Genomic DNA, 22,741 nt, shown 5'->3' with positions numbered 1-22,741 from the left:
TAAACATGCCCTTTTAACACTATATTTTAGTACATTAACATTTATCATCTGGAATAGGGGATTTTAAATCCCCTAACACTATGGGCCAGGAGCCAGATTTTAACTGGGAGGTAACAGCTTTAGTACTGAGAAATGCAATGTTTGGCCAGCTGGACCATATCATCATCATCATCAGTAATCTGTCAGATGACAGGTCCACAGTCTCTTCCAAAACAATTCCTCCACTTAATGTGATCTAGAGCTTTCTCATTCAAAAAAAAAAATATACGTATATATATGCACCATTACAGTACTCTAACACAGATCAATGAACACAAAGTGAGCAGGGGACATCCAGTTTTACATAATTCTGATGTGTAGGCATACCAAAATGTTAATTACTGCCTTTTTAAGGCATGCAGCCATGTCATATTGACAAACAAAACATAAAGCTCATTATACAAGGTATGAATTTTGAGTTCTGAATCCTCAGTCTAAAGCTCTTGTTAACTGCTTTACTTCGTTCCATTCAAAAGATAACAGAGATTACATAAGAGAAAAAAATATATATATATATTTATTATTTGGTTCAACTCAAAATGTTACGTTATATGTGTGAAAAGATAAGTGGTATGAGACAGACTAATAAATGACCAATTATTAAGATTTTGAGAGGTGATATACCAAGTGTAAATTAAAGGTCTGACATTAAAGTAACAGCAAGTTCTTAAAAGAGTATGCATAGGCTCCTTTCCAAGTTACAAACCTCTTCCCTTTTATAAAATTCCATTGTCTCCAGAGACAAAAACTGACTGGATTAAAATTAGGTATCCTCTACCTATCCACTGGGTAGGGTACATGCTATCTAAGAATTCTTGAATGTTATGGAGCACCATCATGTATCACCCACGTGTTCTCTGATCACTAATGGAACATAATCCAAAAACACAGGTGAAATGTTTTCTAAGATATGTCAATAACAGCTTTCTATTAGCCTTCAAGGCACAAACCAAGTGTCCGCCAAAACTTGCCAACATTAATTTGAGCTGTTGCTGCTGTCTCAACCAAAGAACAGCCTAAGAAGTTTTCACTGGCCACATGTGACAGTTGTAAAAATTCACTATGTCATCCCACTGCCTTGTCTCTAAATAGCACTGAAAAATGAAGGAGATTTTTTCACATTGCTGCATAAACCACTGAATGCCTCCCACAGTGAAAATTAACCAGATAAAGACTGAAACAAAGGGCTGTAACTCAGGAAGGAGGCCTTTCCAGATATTTCATATTACCTTAAATCATTTTGGTACGGAGAATTTATCCTTGCATTTATAAACCTTTAATTCACACTCTGTAATGAGGAACAATGGAAAATTGGCAAGTAATTATAAATAAAAAACCGTTTTATTCACAATAAATTTATATAATTCATTTGTCAATAGTTCATCACAATAATCCAAAATTCATATGCATTATGATAATACATTATAATATTTTACAATGTATACAAAGTATTTGTAACATACCTAAATGAGAGGTATAGCTGACCACTTTAATCCTGTTTTGACACATGAATGCAATATGTAATCTTGATATGATAAATTTTTGCTTCTTCAAACAGAGGTCAGAGGTAGGTTTTCCATCACCCCCAACATTAAGAAAACATTCCTCAGGATGATCTTGGTTGATATGCAGAGAAACAAGTTTTTGTTAAAACAGGGCTAATATAAATTGTGCACAAAATAGAAAACCTAAATATATATTCATGTTAAAACATACAATAAAACTATATAATGACTGTATTAACTGTTATCACAGTTTAATGTAAGCATTACTTGTTGCTTGGCAACTATAAATGTATGCAGCCATCCCATCATCTTTGAAAATTCAGTACTTGCAAATTTGCTTATTCACAGTCAAGGACCCAGCAGTACATTATCACAAATTTTATTTGAAAATACTTCATGATACACCCTTTCAAGCTTTGTCTACCCTGTGCTCATGCCTCACAAAGGAAACATAAGTAATGTTAGCAATGTCAGTGCGAATGTAATATTACGAAGAAAGAGAGACAACAAATTGATTATAAGGGTACATACATATACAAATCACAGTCCATTACCTTATTTTAAAGCTGTTCACCATTATCTGAAGAATATATCCCCTGAAAATACACAGGAATGCTGGAGTGACTTGCTTGTATTTCTTCAGGAGTATGCAAATGCAACTAAATAATCAGATAATTAAGACAAAGATCCCAGATGACTCCTTGGAGGACTGCTTCATTATAAGTACAGCCATTATTGGCATCCGAACACAAGATATTTATATAAATAAAACTGAGAGACATAATAGACTTTTCACTGATGCACGGTATCTGTCTAGAGAATTATTCGGACATTAAGACATTACAATAATCATAACTGTTAATTTTGAATGTGTACCACACAAACTGTTACATAGTCTCCAAAAGATTCTTTACTCAACACCTACCCAACCTTCAAGACCCATTTACTCATCTTAAATATATGATTATATTTATACTAGATATCAAAAGTAGCTGCCTATCAATAAAGATCACAGTAAAAATATTCATGATGGTATTATATTCAATAGTCACATATCAACAGAATTATACATCAAGCACATGTGAGTTTATTACATGGCAATGCAACTGCACAATCCTGTTTGCTCAAAATACTGACTCAACAGAAATTATATTTTTTGGCTTTCTCATGCATGTAGTATATATTGTAATGAGGCCGCGCCATAGCTCAAGCAGTTAGTCGCCGGCTTCCCACTGCAGCGGCCTGGGTTCGATCCCTGGTCTGGTCAAGTGGGATGTGTGGTGGAAAAAGTGGCACTGGGGCTGGTTTTCTCCGAGTACTTCGGTTTCCCCTGCCAATCTTCATTCCACCAATTGCTCCACAATCACCCTCACCTATCATCTGGGGCTGGTACAATAGGCCAGAAGTGGCCGCAGTACAAGGGACTTAGGCCCACCCCTCTAGCAATAAAAAAAAAAGTATTGTAATCATGAAAAATAATCAATCTTCAGATTCTGATAGGTTTACTCATTTTCTGCCTCCTCATTATGAAAAACTGGTTTTTGGAATGCCATAAGCTCATCTATATGTATGTATATTTGCATGGATGTGGACCTTGCTAGCTCCTGAACAATCTTAATAGACTTTATTCACATTAGGTAGTTAAGAGTTTATCCATCATATGCCAATGCCCAGTGAATAAGAACATTCTAGCTCTTAAAATAGGGGCCCTCTATAGAGGGGCTCAAAAATTCAAAATGGTGATACTCTCAAAAACATCTCTGACAGATACCCTGTACAAACATCATATTAACAAGTAAATACCATCCCACCACATGGAATTACTTTATGTACACTAGAGTTAAGAAAGATGTTCAGAAATTGTGGGGTGACCACTATGATAGAACAACATGTTTATAAGAATGTGCAACAGAGGACCGGATGGGCATTGCCTAGGCATTTTTTGTACATACATGAATTTTTAAATAAAAAAACAGACATTCACAACCACCACATAAAAGACAACAATTCTCCCAAATACAAGGCAAGAAACAGCTTTAACTAATGTCAAATCTCAATACTTAACTCCAAAATTGTGCACTTATATATTAAAGAAAACATATTACATTTTCAGAAACACAATGAAAAAATGCAATCACATATCTACAAGCCAGCAAAACACATTCTACATCAATACAAGGCAAAAAAAAAAGGGAAAAACATACCCCTTCCTCCACATATACGACGTATATTCTTATAAAAAATGTGTTCACATTCCATACCGGGAAGAGAAATATATCAGTAGAAGACACACATCTACACACAACTGCTACATCCAGACAAAACATTAGAAAACCTTCTATGTACGTTTAATTTTAACTTTAATGATTTAACATTTTAACATTTAGTAATTAATCTTAGACTTGAACACACCTTTTTATATGTAATGACATTACATATAACTAAAAGACCATCATTCCAATATGTAAACACTGACCAGTGTAAGAATATGAGCTGACAAAAATACAGGTGACTGTTAAAAGTCAAATAAATACCTGAAGAGGACTTACTGGGCCAAAACATGTTGTAAAAAACGAATGTATGGTGCGTCCATACTACCTACTGTGATGACAGAATAAAATTAAAGAGTATTTCCAACTTCAGCTGTTTCAATTAAATGCCAATGGTTGATGGAGATGATATTCCTAAATAACATTGTATAGGTGGTTCCTTCAGGAAATAATGGTACATGCACTAGTGACCTAAATGCAAAATTACATCTTTCTTAAAACTGGCTTTCCAGTCACATGGCTGTCATTGTTTTTCAGCATTAGGCAACCAGGAATGGTCTACCAGCAACAATCAATTTCATTTCCAAGATGACATAGTCAAGGTCAATTGTATATGAGAAGGCATTAGCAGTGCCTTAGCACCAATTTATTTTTTTATATTAGCTGAAGGTGGTAGAGATGTTCAGTTGACTATGATCAGACCACTTAGAAGTGTATAAAAATTTAGATAAATTCACTTTAATAATACATACTCAGCAAATCCATTACCTCGATATGTGGGGCCTTGCTTGAAAAGTCAACAGCTGACATTCCTCTACTTTTTATAGGATATTGTGTTTACTTCCACATTCCAAAAATCTGATGCCAGACCCTGTCTGTATGCGCACGTATGCACATACGCACACACACTTTCTCTCTCTTGTATAGCCACAGTCTAAGTAACAGGAAAGAATCATACTGAAATAACAATTTTATAAATTGAGTTTTTTTACCTTTTTAAATTCTATGATCATAATAGATTAAAACACAACACTAGTGCCTGTATGATTATGCTGCAGCAATAATTAGAATAAAAGGAACTGCTTGAAGATGTAATATAAAAAATTAACATGTAAAATTAAACTAGAAAAACTAAACTTACATGAAATCTAATATCAGTCAGAAGCAATAAATATGAGCTCACAGCTACATATATGTATGTTTATACATGATCATTAACTTAAAAAATACATAACCACATAAATGCTGCATAAACCCAATAAGTCATGTGTAGAGATTTGAAAGAATTTTTATTGCATGCTAAAGGCAACAAGATACAGTGGTGCCCCCTTACAATGTTACTCCATTTTAGGTTTTGCCTGATTTAATATTTAATTTCAGTGATCCTAACTCAATAAATGTAATGTTATATTTTAGCGTCCTGTTGCACTGATTTAAGTCCATGATTTATTTTATCCGTCTTCTAGTGCATACATTCATCTATCCCCTCTTCTCACTCGCACTACAGTATAACACACGCAGTCACAGGAGCAAGACGCAACACAGAGCACAATACACGATAGTGAAAGAGTGCTCCAACAGAAGATGATAAACGTGACTCGCGTAATGAAACACGACGTAGGAATGAAATATCCTGTACAATTTTAATATTTTAACACTTAACATTTATCAGTATATAAGATAAATATATATTTTAGTTATTTTAGTATGTATAGACAAGGCATGCAATGAACTAGTTTGTCGTGGATTGGATCAGCACCTGAAGATGGCATTTTTGTGCCGAAACATGTAGTGCGAGTGAGAAGAGGGGATAGATGAATGTATGCACTAGAAGACGGATAAAATAAATCATGGACTCAATAAAATTAAAACATCTGTATTCATGATTTTCTTCAGTTTAGTATTCAAATTCACTAATCCCCAAAGAAACCTTAAATACAAGTTTTTGCTTCAAAATAAGTGTATGTTGATTAAATACTACAATAGTCTGTGATACACCAGCTCAAATAAAGCATTATTATTTTAATTTGTAGTCTTCAGGGTTATGGCACCACATGGTGTTGGAAAAACTTGCTACCTCCATCTCTCCAAATTATATGTACTGGTAACCACACACAAAACTAAATAGTATCACAACCAAGAAGAACACAATCTAAGCTTTCACTGCTATGAAAACCTCATATCTCACTAGTTACTGCATTCAACAAGAACAGCTTTTTTAACGCTATGAATAAGTGGATTTCCATATATTTTCATAATACTCTTTTGTAAAAAATGTAAAATATATATCTATCAAATCTTTCAACATAAAATAAAAAATAAAAACATATTTAAAAATCTGTGTGTATAATGACAAGCAGCCATGTGAAGATGAGAAGATGCCAACTCCTGTAGATATAGTAGACCGACTACAGCTGAGATAATTGTAGTCACTACTACACACCACAATAAAAGAAAGCAGATTTGTTTTGTAGTTTTATCTATTAAAAATCATTCATACTTTTCAAAGAATCAAATCATAACTAGCTGCAGTTATTATTGTTATAAATAGTGATTTTTATAGATGAAACCAAAAACCTTTCTAAAAATTCAAAATTGGCTTACAACATTTGGCTGTAAAAGTTTTCATCTTTCTTTACATATAATTCTTCCATGAATAATCAAGAATTGACTGTATAGTATACTGAAATTCCCAACTTATGGAAAACAAATTAAACAAGGTTTACATTCTGCATAATTTGTATGTTAAGCTTTAATGCAGCATGGGAGTGATTCTCACTTATATTCAGAGGAATTTTAATCTACATATATACTGGAAATAACCAAACATATTGTCATGTGTCCGGGGTTCTGTGACTAACAATAAAGGGCTCTGGATTGGATGATCAGATTTATTCACACCTTCTCTTACAACCAGTATTAATTATAATCAATTATAAGAGCTCACAATCAATGACTGCCAAGACTTGCTCCATTCCTTACTGGACTATGAGTCTCTTCTCTTCTACTGTGACTGAGTTGGTTCTGATTTACGAGTCGGTCACTTCTTCGGCTTCCGTTGTCCGCTGGTTAACACTCCACAGCTGAACACTCAATTCAACTGTTGAACTCTAAACTCTCTTACAAATAAATGCATTCTTACATGTGACCCCTTTATAACTTCAGAGAGGACCAAATACAGGTCATCACCTCCAACAGTTCCTCTGTTATTGTGTGCTGATTGATTGCTATAGGAACGTGTCTACTGACCCATTATCCAGCAATGGATGTTCTTCCACTGTTGCAAGCGAAACCACAGGAACATATTTACCGAGCCGTTGCCTAGCAATGGTCTTATGCATCACAATGTTTACATTTCTTCATATCAGTAACATATAGTAGCAAATGTCTGATTGTTCTTTCAACATGTTGACTTGTCATAAAAGTTACTGATTCTTTTTACACATTCCTGATAATAAGAGTCAATACAATACAGCTACAATACAAGTCTGTCCTTTAAAAATTAACTGAGATAGGTCACACTCTAACACTGCATCAACTGCTGTTAGCAGGCTTTCAGTTCCATGCAATTCATAAATTTCATTCTTATATGGTTTAGTTCAGATTACAGATCTGTCTCTAGTAAAGAAAATATTACTGTTATTAAAATTCAATGCATTGATTACTCTCAGACTGTCTCAATCCTACATATCATTAATTAACATGAATTTACATTCTACTGCTCATATGTGGTATGCAGAAAGAGATAACATTACAGGGATAAAGATACAGGAAAAGTGATATATTAATGTGTATGAGATCATATTCCAACAAAGAGAAAATGATAATAGTTCCATTTTATTCGCAGGAGCCAGATCCATATGGCATATCATCTGTAGATGCATGGGACTGGTCATCTCTGCACAGCGCATATGAATCTGGAATTTCAGCCCACTTCTGTCTCTCTCCAGATGCAAACAGACCATAGAACACTGCTCCAGCCAGGTACACACCACTTGCAATGTAGAATACCACTTCCCATTCTTCATGAGTCTGTATCATAATATGTTATTATTAGAACACAATTGTTACATATTTTTTTAGACTAAATATAATCTACAATGGAACAATAACATTCCAAACTAATGAAAGCACTGGTTTGTTTGGGTTAGAAAACCATTCAGATTACTGCATTTCAAATAAAAAATTGGAAGTTTTTAGTGCAATTATTTACTCAGAAAGATTTATAGGTACAATTTATATGTAAACAATGACTGGAACCAGTGGACACTGGACTACATTCTGGGCTCAGGGCAAGTGGTAATTGGGTTACATATTTCACTGCCTATAGAGGCAGATCCATAACTCATAATATCACATTTCACAAAAATTAATTTTTACTGTAAAGAATTAAATTTGTATTTTTTGGAGGTGCCGATTAGGGGGGGGGGGGTACTGTATGTCAGTTCAAATTACTGAGGTTCCAATGCATATCCATCAAAATGTTTAGGAATACACAGAAGCAAAGGTATGCATACAGTATGCTCATAAATTTTCTTCATGTTACATACATGTATGCAGTGCCTAAGATCATTGCATAATATTAAACAACATTTTAAGCCATGTAAGAGAGACTATGGGAAGCCGAGACAGCGTAGTCAGTATAGCAACTAGCTACGGGCTGGACAACCTAGGGGTTGGAGTTCAAGCCCTGGTAGGTTCAAGAATTTTCTCTTCTCCACATCATCCAAACCAGCTCTGGTGTCCACCCAACCTCATATCCAGTGGGTACCGGGGATAAAGCAGCCTGGACATAAAGGTGACCACTCACCTCCAGAGAGCGCCGAGGTCAAGAAAATGTGGATCTATAAATCCAATCCCCCAGATGCATTCATGGCGTAGTGCTTAATCAGTTAAGCACAGGAACAACTTTACCTTTTTTACCTTTTAAGAGAGAGTATGACAACCTAATTTAGAATTTCATACTAACCTTATGCTGCACAAGATGGCCTGTTAGCAGAGGGCTGGCCATGCCTGGCAATGTAGCCACAGTGTTGGATAAGCCCATGAGAATGCTGGCAAACTGGGGTGCAATATCCAAATGGTTTACGCTGTAACATTTAAAACACAATAAGAAAAACAACCTCAAATTGCCCATTCACAGTAATATTTCTTAACATTTTCAGAAAAAAAATATTCATATTAAAAACATTCATTCTTTTTCTCTGAGTTCTCAGTTCATTCATTGAGTTCTTTGATATATTCTGACATCATACATATTAACTCATTTTTACAGCTGTCACACAAACAACATATATCTTTATGATATAATCTTATGTTGGTACATGTTTTGACCTCAGTCATCATGAGGTGGCTCATTGAAAGAGACAGTTAGTTTCTATACTGCAAATGTACATGACATACAGAATCATACAACCATAGAACTGTACCTGAAGCCAGCCCAGGCAAAACCTCCAAATCCTACAGCAACAGTCAGGCATACCACAACAACACTAGGAGTTGTAGAATGTGCAGCTGCTATTAGAAACAGTGTCTGGCATCCAAAGGCACAACAGTTGCAAAGTTTTCGCACCTAGTGTTGGCATAGAAAAAAACATATAGAATAATTTTTAGGTATAGGAGTTCTGGGCTTTGCAGGCCTTTGTTCATAAAAGGATGAAACATAAAACATTTTGAAATTGGAGAAGCAAGTCAATACCAGTGAAATTCATAGGAATATCATGCAGTTCTCTGAATAATTGTAACCATAACCATATCAACAGATTATAGTTTTAATTAAGCCTATATTCTAGTCACACAGTTTTAGTTCTCAGATTACAAGAGAAAATTGCTCTAAAAAATTAAGAAACTGGCCAAATATATCTGGGATGTTAATTAATTAATTATTCAGTGGACATGACACCACCATTCTATTTGTGCTTGACAGTACTCCCAGACTCAGTACATGATATACAGTTGCATCCTGTCTCTTACAGGAGAGCTGGAAACCATACTTTATAATCTCAAAATATCATGGCTGTATTATGGTTACACAGAAATCTGCCAAATTGCCTTATTTTCTTTTTACGACTCTTAAGGCAAAGGCATCACAGAAAATGTTAATGAAAACTAAACAAATTATGTTAAATGTACACAAGTTCTCTTTCAGAAACACTATCATGAGTTTCTCATAAGGTAAATATTAACAACTTACAGGAATTCTTAATCCAAACCTAGTATTATATATTTTACTGTTCCTTCAAATGCAAAAGCTTCACAAACCACCACTCTTCCCTCACTCTCACTACAAGCACCCACTACAGAACTTAACATGAGTTTCCAATTACCTCTGTAGTTGTGATATGTCCCTCAGACCTCATCCTGTCAGCTAAGAACCCACCAACTTGCACCATGATACCCATGACTAAATAAGGCAGGGAAGCAAGCAGACCTGCATCCTTCAGATCAAACTTCAGTACATCTGCACACAGAAATACAAGTCAAAGGATTTCCCCTCTTTCATAAAGTATGAAGTATAATCATCTACTCTGCTGTATAAATGTGGTATGAATGATAATAAAACAAAAATGTACAATATTAACTTAGTAAAGAACAGTAGCATGTAAGTACTACAGTTCTCTTGACCTGAGATGGATTCTAAGCATGCCTAGCAATAAATTGTTTGCAGCTTAGGAATGTCAACAGCATAAAGTAACAAGAAGCGCAGTGAAGAGGTTTAGACATATCTTGTTTCTGTTTCAAAAATATCTAGTACCCACTGATCTTACCAAAGTCTCCATTCATCCTCCTCATCAGACCATTTCAATTGAATTCTGTTTGTAACACTCATCAGCTAACATCAATCTGGAAGTTAATTTTGTTTCAAGTTTTCCCCAACTCTGATTTAATGTTTTTTGTTTGTATGTTTTATTAAACAATATTTAACAAAGAGAAATGTAGGATATTACATCTAGTATGAAGAGAAGAACAATCCACAGCCAGAATATATCTGAATTTTAAAATATTTATGACTTTATGAGAAAGGAAATTCTGAAATTCCTGTAGAACTTATATGAAGCTAGCTTTTTAATTCCTCTTCAGAAGTGCAACGGAAAGTCTGCATAGGCATGTTGTGTATCAATGGCAGCACTACAAGAGATCAGAAATTGGAAAAGAATGTTGTCTTCAAGAGGAGGGTGTTCATTCAGAATATCAGAAAGGTGCAACCTTGGAAATATTATCACTCACTGAATAATTTTGACATGCATTGTAAAAACACTGAACAAGCTCTGTGCTACAGGAAAGGCTCAATACACTATAGAAAAGTACGAAAAACACTGTAAAAAATAAACATATTTAAAGAAGGGAAATGAAGTTCAAGAGTAATCTTGACATCACTGCATCTTGGATACTGAAAGATCAAAAATATAAAGTAACAGATAATATTATACATGAAAGCTATGAAATGGTACAGGTTGATTGTGTATATGGATGAATCATATATGCCAATGTCAGAATGGATGGTCTGAATATCCGGACAAAGGAGGAGAGGGAGGCAAAGAAGCAGGAGGAGGGGAGGAAATACATAACTAAGGCCACAAAATTTTAACATAATAGGTACATAAGCCTCCCAGCACAGATCATATTAATGAAATTGTACTGTATGTATGAAATTTCTTTCAGTAATTAATTGTACTAAATATCTTACCTTTCATGAATGTTGGTAATTCTGTAAGGAGAGTGTAGAAACCCCAGTTTTCACTGAAATGGGCAATCATGATAGCCCAAACAGGCAATGAAGTTAGGAACCTCTTCCAAGGAGGGTCCACATTCTAAGGAGAAGAATAAAGCCACATTAAAAAAGTAGCTGACTGTAAATACTGCTCATATTTTAATGGAACCTGATGTCAATTTTAGTTAATAATGCAACACCAGCAAAAAACAAAAATTAGGTTGCATGTTGCATTTCTCTAGGCAAGATGTTCTATTAATGTCTCTCTTAGTGAGGTTCAGTTTATGGAGGCTTCACTGTATTTTTCATGGTTACTAATACAGAGAAAGAATTAGATAAATTGCTTTTCAGTTCGAATGCAAACAGAAGTTAATGTTCAGTCTTCAAGGAATGCAGTTTACAGATACCATATGTATCATTAATGACTTGCCACTTGCAAGTAACAACAGTTTACAACAAAGCAATGAAGAAAAAGAGTTTGTTTCGTATTGATGAAGACAGTGTGTGTATCTCTTGAGTGTTCCAGTATGCTTTTCCTAAAGTAATCTCATGCTAACTCTGGGGGTTACATTCCTGAAAAACATGTAGTTGGCAAGGTATGAGCCTTAAGGGAACCAGGAGCTGCTGCTAACACCTGTAAGGCACTGATGCCTGAGGCCCATGAAAAATACATCTAATGATGAACTAAGCCATATATCTATACAAAATTATAGGTACCTTACACATAAAATATCAAAAAAGTCACCCAAAGATTTAACACTTTGGTAATATGGAAGCTATAAAATTGGTTTAAAGTGACATGACAGCCCTAACCCTAAATGTGAATATCTTCATGCAGAAACCACTGAAATTTTCCATGTGTAGATAAATTAAAAGCCATTGTGGGGTTCTCTTGTCATCGATGTGTGTAGTCTTGTCACTACTCCTATGACAACCCACTTCTTCGGAACAGCTTGTTGGCCCTGAAAAGGACCGTGGCTGTTGAGGTGCTTGATCGGAGAAATAGCGCGGCGCGCGCCGGTAAGGAGAAAGGCTAGTGAAAGGCGAGTGGCCTGGCTGCAGTGCGGCCGTGGCTGGAGGTTGCTTGGTTGCCGTGCGGCAGCGTGAGTTTAAGGTTGCTTGATCGCAGTGCGGCAAATGGCGGAGGTTGCTGCTGGTGAAAAGGCTAGTCGTTGAGCGCGGTCGTGGGAGCCATGAGGCAGTGGCTACGCCAGATGCCCAGTGGGTCGGACCTCAACACGACCACCGGCGAGTCCAGGCGCGGTGCCCCAGTGAGTCGGGTGTGAGAGCGCTGGAGGGCCGAGGCAGTCGTGCCCGGCGCAGCCTGCCGATGTCTCTGAAGACCGAGCGCTGGCGACGAAGCCTGCTGGTTGAAGTTGCTTGATGCGGCTAGCTCGTAGGCTGATGATGAACTGACTTAAACTGCATTCTGGAGTCGCTCCTTTTTATACGCTGGTCGGTGGGGCGGAGCCAAACTCGAAAGTGAGGAGCAAGAATTGATTGGCTAGCGCGCGTAATGGTGTAGACGCGGGCTATCGCCGAGCGTAGTATAAATGCGATCGTTTGAAGCAATCTGATTGGTTAGCACGCGTGATGGTGAAAAGTGATGTGAAGAGCGAGCGTTGCAGAAATGCGTGATAATGTGGGATGTTCCCACACCATAAATACACACTGGAAAAGCTGGATACAAACCGAAAAATATGGGTACTTCAAATCATCAGTTGGCAAAACCACTGCTAGCAAGGGAGTTCTGAATGTATAATCCAAATATGAACAGAATCCAAGCATAAGGACACAGAATTGAACATGAAACAACTCTGCCATACATATCCATGCCAAAACATGTTATAACTATGGGGTGACCTAACCATATTATAATTCTGATTTATTATGAGTCTAGGAAATTCAAAAGTAAATGCTAACAAACATTTCTAGTTTCTATAAGTGCAATGTTATTCATGCGCAGACAAACTAAAACAATACACCACTACTACCAGGTGTTACATAAGCATCACTATTTGCTGTGGATATAAATGTTGTGCATATGCAATTTGTAAGGTAACAGCAATTAGTATAGAAAATTAGAATACAAAGAAAATAACATGAAAACATAATAAGTTTTAGAGGAAGCAGGACAAGAAGCATGTGCTATGTTTCTGTATGAGCATGATGTCAGAAAAGCAACCCCTTGCATTTCACTGGTGCATATGATTCTACAGTTCTGTTATTATATTGAGGGATGAATTCAGATACTATCTGCCTCCACATAAAAGGCTTTTGAATGTTCATAGCAACAAATCTGAATGCATCATAATACTGTAAATTATTCTTAAAGTCATGTTAGGTGAATAGTCATCTGTTTTCATATATTGTTACTTTGCTGTAAGTGTTGATAATATTTACAGTACAGTCTTCTGGGTTATAATATCCTGTAGTCTGGAGACTGTAACAGTATGGCATGAGTCAAAATATTTTTAGATTTTGTGCATTTAGGGTAACTCAATTGGCCATAGAATACATACTGCATATACTGTGACAGTGCTGTTAATATATACAAAAATTTGAGTTCACATCATGTTCATGCTAATTTTATGATACATTTTGAGTAAACTCCATCAGTGTAGACTATGCCTCCTGTTAATTTCAAGTATGTTCTGTAACAAAATAATGCATTCAGTTGTAAATTATTTACACCACCTCGAGAATACTAGCAAATGAACATGAATTTAGATATGACTTAAAAATGCACACAGAAATGTTTCCTTCATCTTTGCAGTCTATAGACATTGTATTTAGGTACAAGGTGGTTCAAATATTACAGGGATTGATTTGTGCATAAACAAGCTGCACTGCACAGCAACTGTGCGACCTTGAGAGAGTGAAGCCACAACCTCCACCCTCCCTCCTGTTCAGGTTAGAACCTGTTCAGCCCTGTCTGGGAGTTGCTAGAGTGATGAGTGAACAGAAGGTACCGCGGAGTGTGGAACAACGGATTGTGATCAAATTTCTAGTTGGAGAAAATGTCCCATCCGCTGAAATTCACCACAGACTCCAACAACAGTATGGGGAAGAGTGTCTCTCACGGACCTGTGTGTTTGAATGGTGTAAGTGCTTCAGAGAGGGCAGAGAGTGCATGGAGAATGAACCGCATGATCGTCGGCCGCAAACATCTGTCACTGAGCCAAACATTGATCATGTAGACGTGCTTATTCGTGAGAATAGGTGCATCACTATCAAGGAACTTAGAGCAATGCTGTCCATCAGTGTAGGTACCGTAGAAGACATCGTGAAATACCACCTGCACTATCACAAGGTGAATGCATGGTAGGTACCACACCTTGACGGACGTGAACAAAATGGTGCGCATGCAAGCTGCCAGTCATCTCCTACAGCAGTTTGAAGAAGAAGGTGATGCATTTTTGAAGTCTGTAGTGACCACTGATGAAACATGGGTGTACTACTTCATTCCCGAGTCCCAGCAGTCATCACGCAAGTGGCGGCATACCAGTTCTCCCAAACCCAAGAGAGCGCAGAGGAGCCATTCAGCAGGAAAAGTGATGGCAACGATCTTCTGGGACTGGCAGGGGGTTATCCATGTAGACTTTCTGACAGATGCCAGAACAGTCAATGCAGCTTATTACTCAGACCTCCTGGCAACAGATTTGAAGGAAAAGATCCAATCCAAGCGGAAGACAGGTGGAAAGCAGGTAGCCTTCCTTTAACACAAGGCACGCCCCCATGTGGCCAAAACAACAATGGAAACCCTCCAGAAATTGAAATTGAACCTTCTGAGACATCCGCCGTACAGTCCCGATTTGGCCCCAAGTGACTTCTACCTGTTCGGAAGGCTCAAATCAGACTTGCAAGGCATGTGGTTTGTGGACAACAACACCGTCATACAGACCGTTCAGGAGTGGATATGCCGCCAACCATAAGCCTTTTTTGAAAAGGGTATCAGGATGCTTCCAGAACGTTGGAAAAAATGTGTTGACTCCGGAGGGGAGTATGTTGAGGACTGGCATGTGCACGTAAGTGTTTGGCAATTATTGTTTTTTAAAAAAAAATCAGTCCCGGTCATATTTGAACCACCTTTTATGTTTTAACCTGTAAAGATTTAAAAATTTTTATTTAGAGTCTGCCATACCTTCTCAGGCATACAACTGCTTTATTCAAGTAATGTGTAGAATTCATTAGAGACAGGCGCTTTCCAAACACTTCCTTGACTAGTGGGCAGCAGTACGTTTGAGGTTAACATAAAACCCAAATTCTAGTTAATTCTTTCAGAGGGGTAAAATGTGCTTAATTATGTTTATCCTGAAAATCATATGCCACAGTTATTATTTATTAGAAGCCCTTACCCAGGTAATTAGGAGCCACTAAAATCCAAGCTCGTTTCTCCACGACCAGAGCAGAATTAAGAATGATACATTACCACCTTTATATGGTTAGCTGATGGGCCAATAGATGACCGTATGTATTCCAGTTCCACCTCCGTGATTTTGCGATCAGCTTGTGGTGTTTCAGCAACTATGTACCACCACATCATACACCATATCAATGCAAGCATACCTGAAATAATATTTCATGTATGCAATTTCCAAATCAAAACAAAATTCTCAGTATTAAACTCTTCCAAATCCCATGTCTTAGTGAACAAAATCAATATCAAAATTATAACTACAAGAAAAAAGTACAAAACTGTCTTATATTTTGTGACCAGGATAAGGCTAAATTTTCTCCGCAGAGTTTTATCATAATTTATCTTCATGTAAAGTAACAGTTTGGTATGCTTTCTTTCCTGAACACACAATGCTCTGGTATCTGAGTCAAAGTCATCTGTTGCTATAGAAGAAGTGCCACTACCAAAATTCAGTTTGAATTAGCTTTAATTCTGCTTTATTAAGATTTAGTCTGAACTGATCCGTGGATGTGTTAACTCTAAGTGGAAGAATCCCTCTTGTGAAGCAACCAGTCACTCAGCTGTTCAAGAAATTTCTTGCCTTTCCCATAAAAATGTGATGATTCATTACTGTGTTCTCAAGAGCCTATCACTGGCCCTTATCCTCAGCCAAATGAACCCAGTCCACATCCTTATATCCTACTTCTTTAATATACATTTTAATTTTGCTCTTCAGTCTATGCCCTTTTATCAATTGTGAATTACAACTGCAGTCAAGTTGTCTTCAAACAATGAACTTTTATCAGGGAAGCAGATTACAGATCTGTTAGTAATAACTTTCCATATGTGCATGTCAGACCATACTCTGTTTAAGCACTCCACCTTACCTATTTTACTTATGAAGAAACAATTCCCACCCATTATCAGGACTTGGTAGTCTGTTACAGTCTGCCAAACTTCTCTTAGGGAAGTTGCATAAAAAATTTCCTGGATCTGCATGTATTAGATATAAAACAGTACTTTCTCATCAACTTCTTTGACATACCAAATAAGTAGAATATATATGGCCACCCCACATACTCGGCCAACATCCCTGATAATGGAAGAGAGATTACAGTTCCGAAGTAACTTCCTGAGAAAGCTATGGTAGCAAGGCGAGTTCTTTCCAGAGGTGGAGCCCAATGACTCCATACTGCATGTATAGATGGATAGGTTACTCCCTGGAAATACATTTTGTCAGAAACACTTTCTTTTATCCAGTGAATATTTAATAACATAGTTCATTATTTTAATTCTGACCCTCAATAAAATGGCTGATATGGTCTGAAATTATAATTCTTTACTTTATTATGATGCCTGGCATTAAATTCATAATGATTTGTCAATGTAACATGTAATATTTTTTCCCAGGTCCATATTTGAGACTTCAAGGTAGTTCAAATTCTTTAATATGGATACAGATAATGATGAAAATTAAGACTTTTCTTTCAACGTTACACTCAAGGTGTAATCAAGCATAAAAAAAAATTGCAAATTGTTCAGAATATGAACTGTTTATGTATGCCTATTTGTTATACTTGGAAAAGCTATTCTTCTCTTCTTGAAGAGTATATTTCTTTTAAGTTATTTACACTTACTGTCCCAGTCAAAAGCTAATATCTATCTTCATAACTCTGAATCATCTAGGACTATGACATTTCTAACATACCTCAAACAAACCCTCAACCACTCGGCCCAGAACCAGCAGGTACAGGTTTGCAGAGGCAAGAGCTGGTGTCAGAAGTGTTACTAGTGCACTCACACCTACACCAATCCCGAACAATTTCCTTCCACCAATACGAGTAGCCAGCCACCCTCCTGGTATCTGAGTCACAATGTAGCCATAGAAGAAAGAACTCAGAACAATTCCTTGTACTTCTGAGCTCCATGGATAATCTTGTTTCTGAAAATAAGAACTCTACATGTACCTCTTCAAATGTCATTTCTTGAAATTATGTCATATGTACAACAAATGTAAAAGGAAACAGGTACAAGGTAAAATATACTTACAAATATTTCTGTTCCATTTTCAGTGTGTGAATAATTGCTTGTCATTGCAACTATGGCAACACTCAGATTTACTCTCAGGGCATAGACATTGCAGAAGCCGAAGAATGCCATAATTGCAACCACATACCGCCGTGGAATTGAAAAACACCATTTTGAACTGTGGAGAAAACTTTTTGTATGAATGAATACACTCTCTCCCACTTAAAAAAAGAACATATGGGCAAGTTTGAAATTGTCACTCAAGAGGCTGTGTTTAAATACTGACAGAGCAACTATTTAGGATGGAGGAAGTGTGAGTTCAATGACTGCCAAGATCAGGGTTCCAAAACTCTTCTAGTCTGAGTCTCCCTTGATTAGACTAAACATTTTTGAGGCTCCTGAACCTATAAAAGCAATTTATAACATGATTTAGAAATTTAAAAAGAAAAAAACAGTTACTAATGGATGTTAATTATATCTGTGAAGTACTTTTTATATTAAATTCATTCTTTCATTCATCAATGGCCCTACAGCCCTTTGTTGGGCCCTGACCTCTTCTTCAGTTTCATATCTTTTTTTACCCAGACGGTAGGAATCCTTGGACGAGTGATCAGTCGGTCACAAGGCTGCTGCCTACACACAGGACAACACAAACAAAAAAATAAACACACACACACACACAGACATCAATGCCTTGAGTGGGATTCAAACCCACGATCCCAGTGTTCGAGTGAGTGAAGACAGTTTGTGCCTTAGACCGCCCAGCCACTGTGATTGGCTTATATTAAATTATATTCTCGTAATTTAATGTGGCCTTTCCTTGTTAATTTATGTTAGAACATTAGCATTTTTGGTTGTCACAGTAGGCTTCATGATCCCTGGAAAGCTGCAACTATCACTTAAGAAAATTCAGACCTAGATAAAAAATTTCCTGTCCATAAAAATTTTTATTAAACCATGAAGCTTATAATTTTAGGGGTTTCTACAGCAGTGATTATTCAAATTGTGGTCTTCTGGGTTGTGATATGAAGTAGTCTTGTAGGTGAATGCTGACATTTCAGATGAACATGCAGCCTTCATTGTCAGGGTTTGAGTATCAGTTTTCTTACATAAGTAGGTTACAAGGAATCTGTCACTCAGACCCAGAAGTAGGGGGGAGAGGAGATGTAGCCTGGCCTGGGCCAATACAAGTCATTAAGTTTATTTACTGAATCATGCATGTTTTAACCCACCGGCTTATTTTCCTGTACATTTCTGTAAAAACTATATTATTTTACCTTTGAGGTTTGTTTCCCATGCATATTTAAACATACAAGGTGATAGTACCTTCCATACCAAGTGAACCTGGGCTCTCACTTCTGTGACCAAAGGATGTTACCATCTCACAAGGAACATTGTACCAGTATTGCTACTTCATTACAACTAGTGCATCTACTATTCTGTCACATACAGGTGCAAAGATGGTTTTACCACACCCTAACTGGAACTTGACGTAGAATTTGGAATATACTGCATGCATGAATTCTGATTTTGTTGAATGTTTGTAGGTGGTTGAGTTTCATGCAGAGCTGTAAATATAGGATATGTTTCTGTAAACCCACAATTTATATTCTGATTTTACATTTTTTTTTTCAAATGGCCTAATCCTTCTGGCCGCACTATGGCCCGGGTCAACTCAGCCTCTAACAGAAATGAGTACCAGGAATATTCTAGGAATATTCTTGGGGGTAAAAGCAGCCGGCACATAGGACTGACAACCTTACTGCCATCTATGAGTCAATTGTCTAGAAAATGTGGGAACCTCAACATCTCACAACTCTATGGGCCTCCACAGTCTGTTACAGGGATACCTTTACTTACTTTCCACTTTTGTATACAGAAATCTCTTGTTTAACATAGGCTGATTAATATGATTTTGATTATTATGGATCATATTTAAACATCTGTTTTATGCCATATGGGGTCGACAATTATCCACAGGTTAGCATGTGCAGACAAAGAAGTCATTCAGTTAAGTGCTGCAAATGTCCAGAAATTCTGCTGAATGCTTAGTTAGAACAGATCCATTTATAGAGAGGGGTCTTAAATTCATGAGAGGTTTGGAGGGTTTATTGCTGCCTTATAAAGAAGTACAGTAGGATCTGCAACAGAGGATGAAGCAGCTACCTATTATGAGTCCTATCTGACATCATCAGTCCCCAGCCAGTCTGTCACTCAGGATCACAGGCTTAAGTCTGCCAATAAGCCTGCAGATAACCCTCAGAATGAGCATAGCCAGAAAGCATGCAGTTCTAAAGTTACTTCATAGTACAGTGTGACCTTATGACTGTTCAAATGACTAAGCTGCCATCGTAGCATAAGATATATAAGCTAGGCATGATCTGCTCTGTGAAGACTGTACTAACAGAGGACTTGTGAGTAATGCAAAAGGAAGAATTTCCAATAACATGTTATATGTGCAAAATATACACTTGATGAAAAGCCAGGCATATTCATAAGAGACAAACCCATCTTCTCATCAGAGAAGATGTTACATAAGGACTATTACTGCAAGAGTTTAGTTGGAAAAAAAGAATCTTTGTTTGTAGGCCTCAAGGGGCCTCGCGCCAAGACGAACTGATTGGTAGTAAACCACCAATCATAAAGTAACTCTGACTTTGAAGTATAGTTCAAAAGTATAAGAGGCTTAAACTTGGCGGTAGTCAAGCATGCGACCGTTCAAGTGACTATACTGCCATTGTAGCAGACTCTGCTTGAAATAGGGCATAATCTTCTGTACTGAGCCTGGACTGACAGAGGCCCTGTATATGTTTTATATATACTTATTAAGATGTTTAACGTGTAAAATTTAAATACCCTTTTCATTATGACAAATGATTTACTACCGTAGACAATGACTCTGACAAAAGACAGACCCATCCTCTCGTGAGAGAGGATGCCCCAGAGAAACAAAACTGTAACTATCAAATAGTAATAAATATCTGGTCATAAGCCCCAAATGGGACTCAATACCAAGACTGACCGACTGACTGACCGTCGGTTGCAATATGACTTTGACTTGAAGTATATTTCAGTCCCATGTGGAGGCGGGGTCAAATACCACCACCGGAGCCCTGGCTGTTGTAGGAGGTGATGAAAAGGGAAGTCTCGAATGAGAGAGTAAAATATGATCACGAGTCCCATGGGACTTACACCTGAAAATGCCTGCACTGGCAAGGGCCAGCAGCAATTGTAAACGACAGATCCATCCTCTCATCAGAGACAGCGCCCCACATTAACAAACCCGCAACTGTCTGACAGTAATAAAAATGTGGTTGTAAGCCCCAGATGGGTGCTTTATTCCATGACAGACTGACCGTCGGTTGTAACATAAGACTTAGACTCAAGAATAGTTTAGTTGGAAGGAAACCACTGTTCAGAGAGGACCTGAGCCCAGAAGCAGAGGAATAGCCATTGCTAGAAGCTGTTACCAGGCAACTACTAGTGAATACAATGCGGGCTGGAAAAAGACTTCACATGATTTTGTAAAGTGTGAAAATAGTGACAGTGTTATAGTTATTTTTAGTTACAACCTGTAAGTGGTCAATAAATCCAATTACAAATCCAAAAGCTCATTTATAGTCAGACATACAGGTGACAGTATGTTTGAGGCTGATCTAAACACTTTAAAATCACTACAGTACCAGCTAAGTCTTTTCAGTCTGTTGTGTCTTTACCAGTCATTGCCAGGTAACAGCTTCTAACAACGGAGATTCTTCAGCTTCCACCCTCACTTCATTGTCCGCTGGATCTTAACTGCACCAATTAAGTCTTCTCTTCATAGACTCCCTTACAACTCTGTCCTGTTGCTCCAATTGTCATCCTTATAACATCTCGGCATAGACCTTGTAGAAAACACCGTTCATTGTTGTACTTAAATCGTTTCCATGGGAACATGTTTGTTTGCGAAGGTGTTACTCAGTAACAGTCGCGTATAATTGCTTTTTAAGAATCTGTTGCCTAGCAGCAGATTTGTTTGTTTCAAGGTCATTACCCAGTAAGAGGCCCACACACTACAATATAGTTCAAGAAAGTAACCCTCATGGTGGAGGCACGCAGTAGTGTAGTTCGTTGCGGTACTACATTACAAGCCAGAAGGTTCCAGGTTTGAGTCCTGATGAGGCCGCTGGATTTTTCAATTTATCTAATTCTCCCAGTCACATTATGGCCCTGGGGTCGACTCAGCCTCTAACAGAAATGAGTATCAGCAATCTTCCTGTGGACTTAAGAGCAGCTGGCATGTAAGGCTAACAATCTCACCACCATCTGTGGGTCAGTCGTCTGAGCCTCTATGTCTCATAACCCTATGGGCCTCCACAGTGTATAACAGGGGCAGCTTACTTTTTTAACACTCATATTAAATAAGGGATTATGGTACATGGATTGCATGCATTAGAAAGTTTGAGGTATGAGGCTTTTATAGTGTTACATTGCGATCTTCTGGATTATGACATAATGTGATCATCTACATTATTACCAACATTTTGGACAGTATCATAACTCAAAGAAATACAGTCTGAAAGTAAAATATGGTTGTCTTATCCTCATTCTAGTTCTGCCAGCCAGCATTCTGTGGCACAGGCTTTGTCTGTGGAGTAATATTCCGAGTAGTTAAACTGAATAGTCTTTACTATAGGATTCTGACAATGGTGTATAACACACTGATATATTGGGTTTTCGGACTTTATCCATCGTCCTGGTTTTTAAGATAACTAATAAAAACACGACGTTTTGGAAACTGGAACGCTTG

General features: G+C 37.3%; 1 protein-coding gene across 2 annotated transcripts in view; it reads right to left on the bottom strand.

Annotated features, from left to right (window-relative positions):
• Positions 1-6,833: 6,833 nt before the first annotated feature.
• The window catches only part of LOC111871368 (vesicular glutamate transporter 2.1), a 21,442-nt gene continuing 5,534 nt past the window's right edge, over positions 6,834-22,741 (bottom strand). Inside the window, exons 3-11 of one of the 2 annotated variants that reach the window (XM_023864440.2) lie at positions 17,974-18,130; positions 17,633-17,866; positions 16,970-17,144; positions 15,961-16,094; positions 11,502-11,625; positions 10,141-10,274; positions 9,244-9,386; positions 8,784-8,904; positions 6,834-7,846 (exon numbers count right to left, since the gene is read on the bottom strand). In XM_023864440.2, the coding sequence (XP_023720208.1) occupies positions 7,652-7,846; positions 8,784-8,904; positions 9,244-9,386; positions 10,141-10,274; positions 11,502-11,625; positions 15,961-16,094; positions 16,970-17,144; positions 17,633-17,866; positions 17,974-18,130 (1,417 nt within the window). In that variant the 3' untranslated portion in view covers positions 6,834-7,651. Of the gene's footprint in view, positions 7,847-8,783; positions 8,905-9,243; positions 9,387-10,140; positions 10,275-11,501; positions 11,626-15,957; positions 16,095-16,969; positions 17,145-17,632; positions 17,867-17,973; positions 18,131-22,741 lie in introns of both variants that reach the window. The other variant, XM_023864439.2, reaches the window with a different exon arrangement.

The sequence above is a fragment of the Cryptotermes secundus genome, unplaced genomic scaffold, assembly GCF_002891405.2.
Source record: "Cryptotermes secundus unplaced genomic scaffold, Csec_1.0 scaffold122, whole genome shotgun sequence".
Lineage (NCBI taxonomy): Eukaryota > Metazoa > Arthropoda > Insecta > Blattodea > Kalotermitidae > Cryptotermes > Cryptotermes secundus.
The sequence above is the reverse complement of the archived record's forward strand: the minus strand, read 5'-3'. Positions and strand labels throughout refer to the sequence as shown.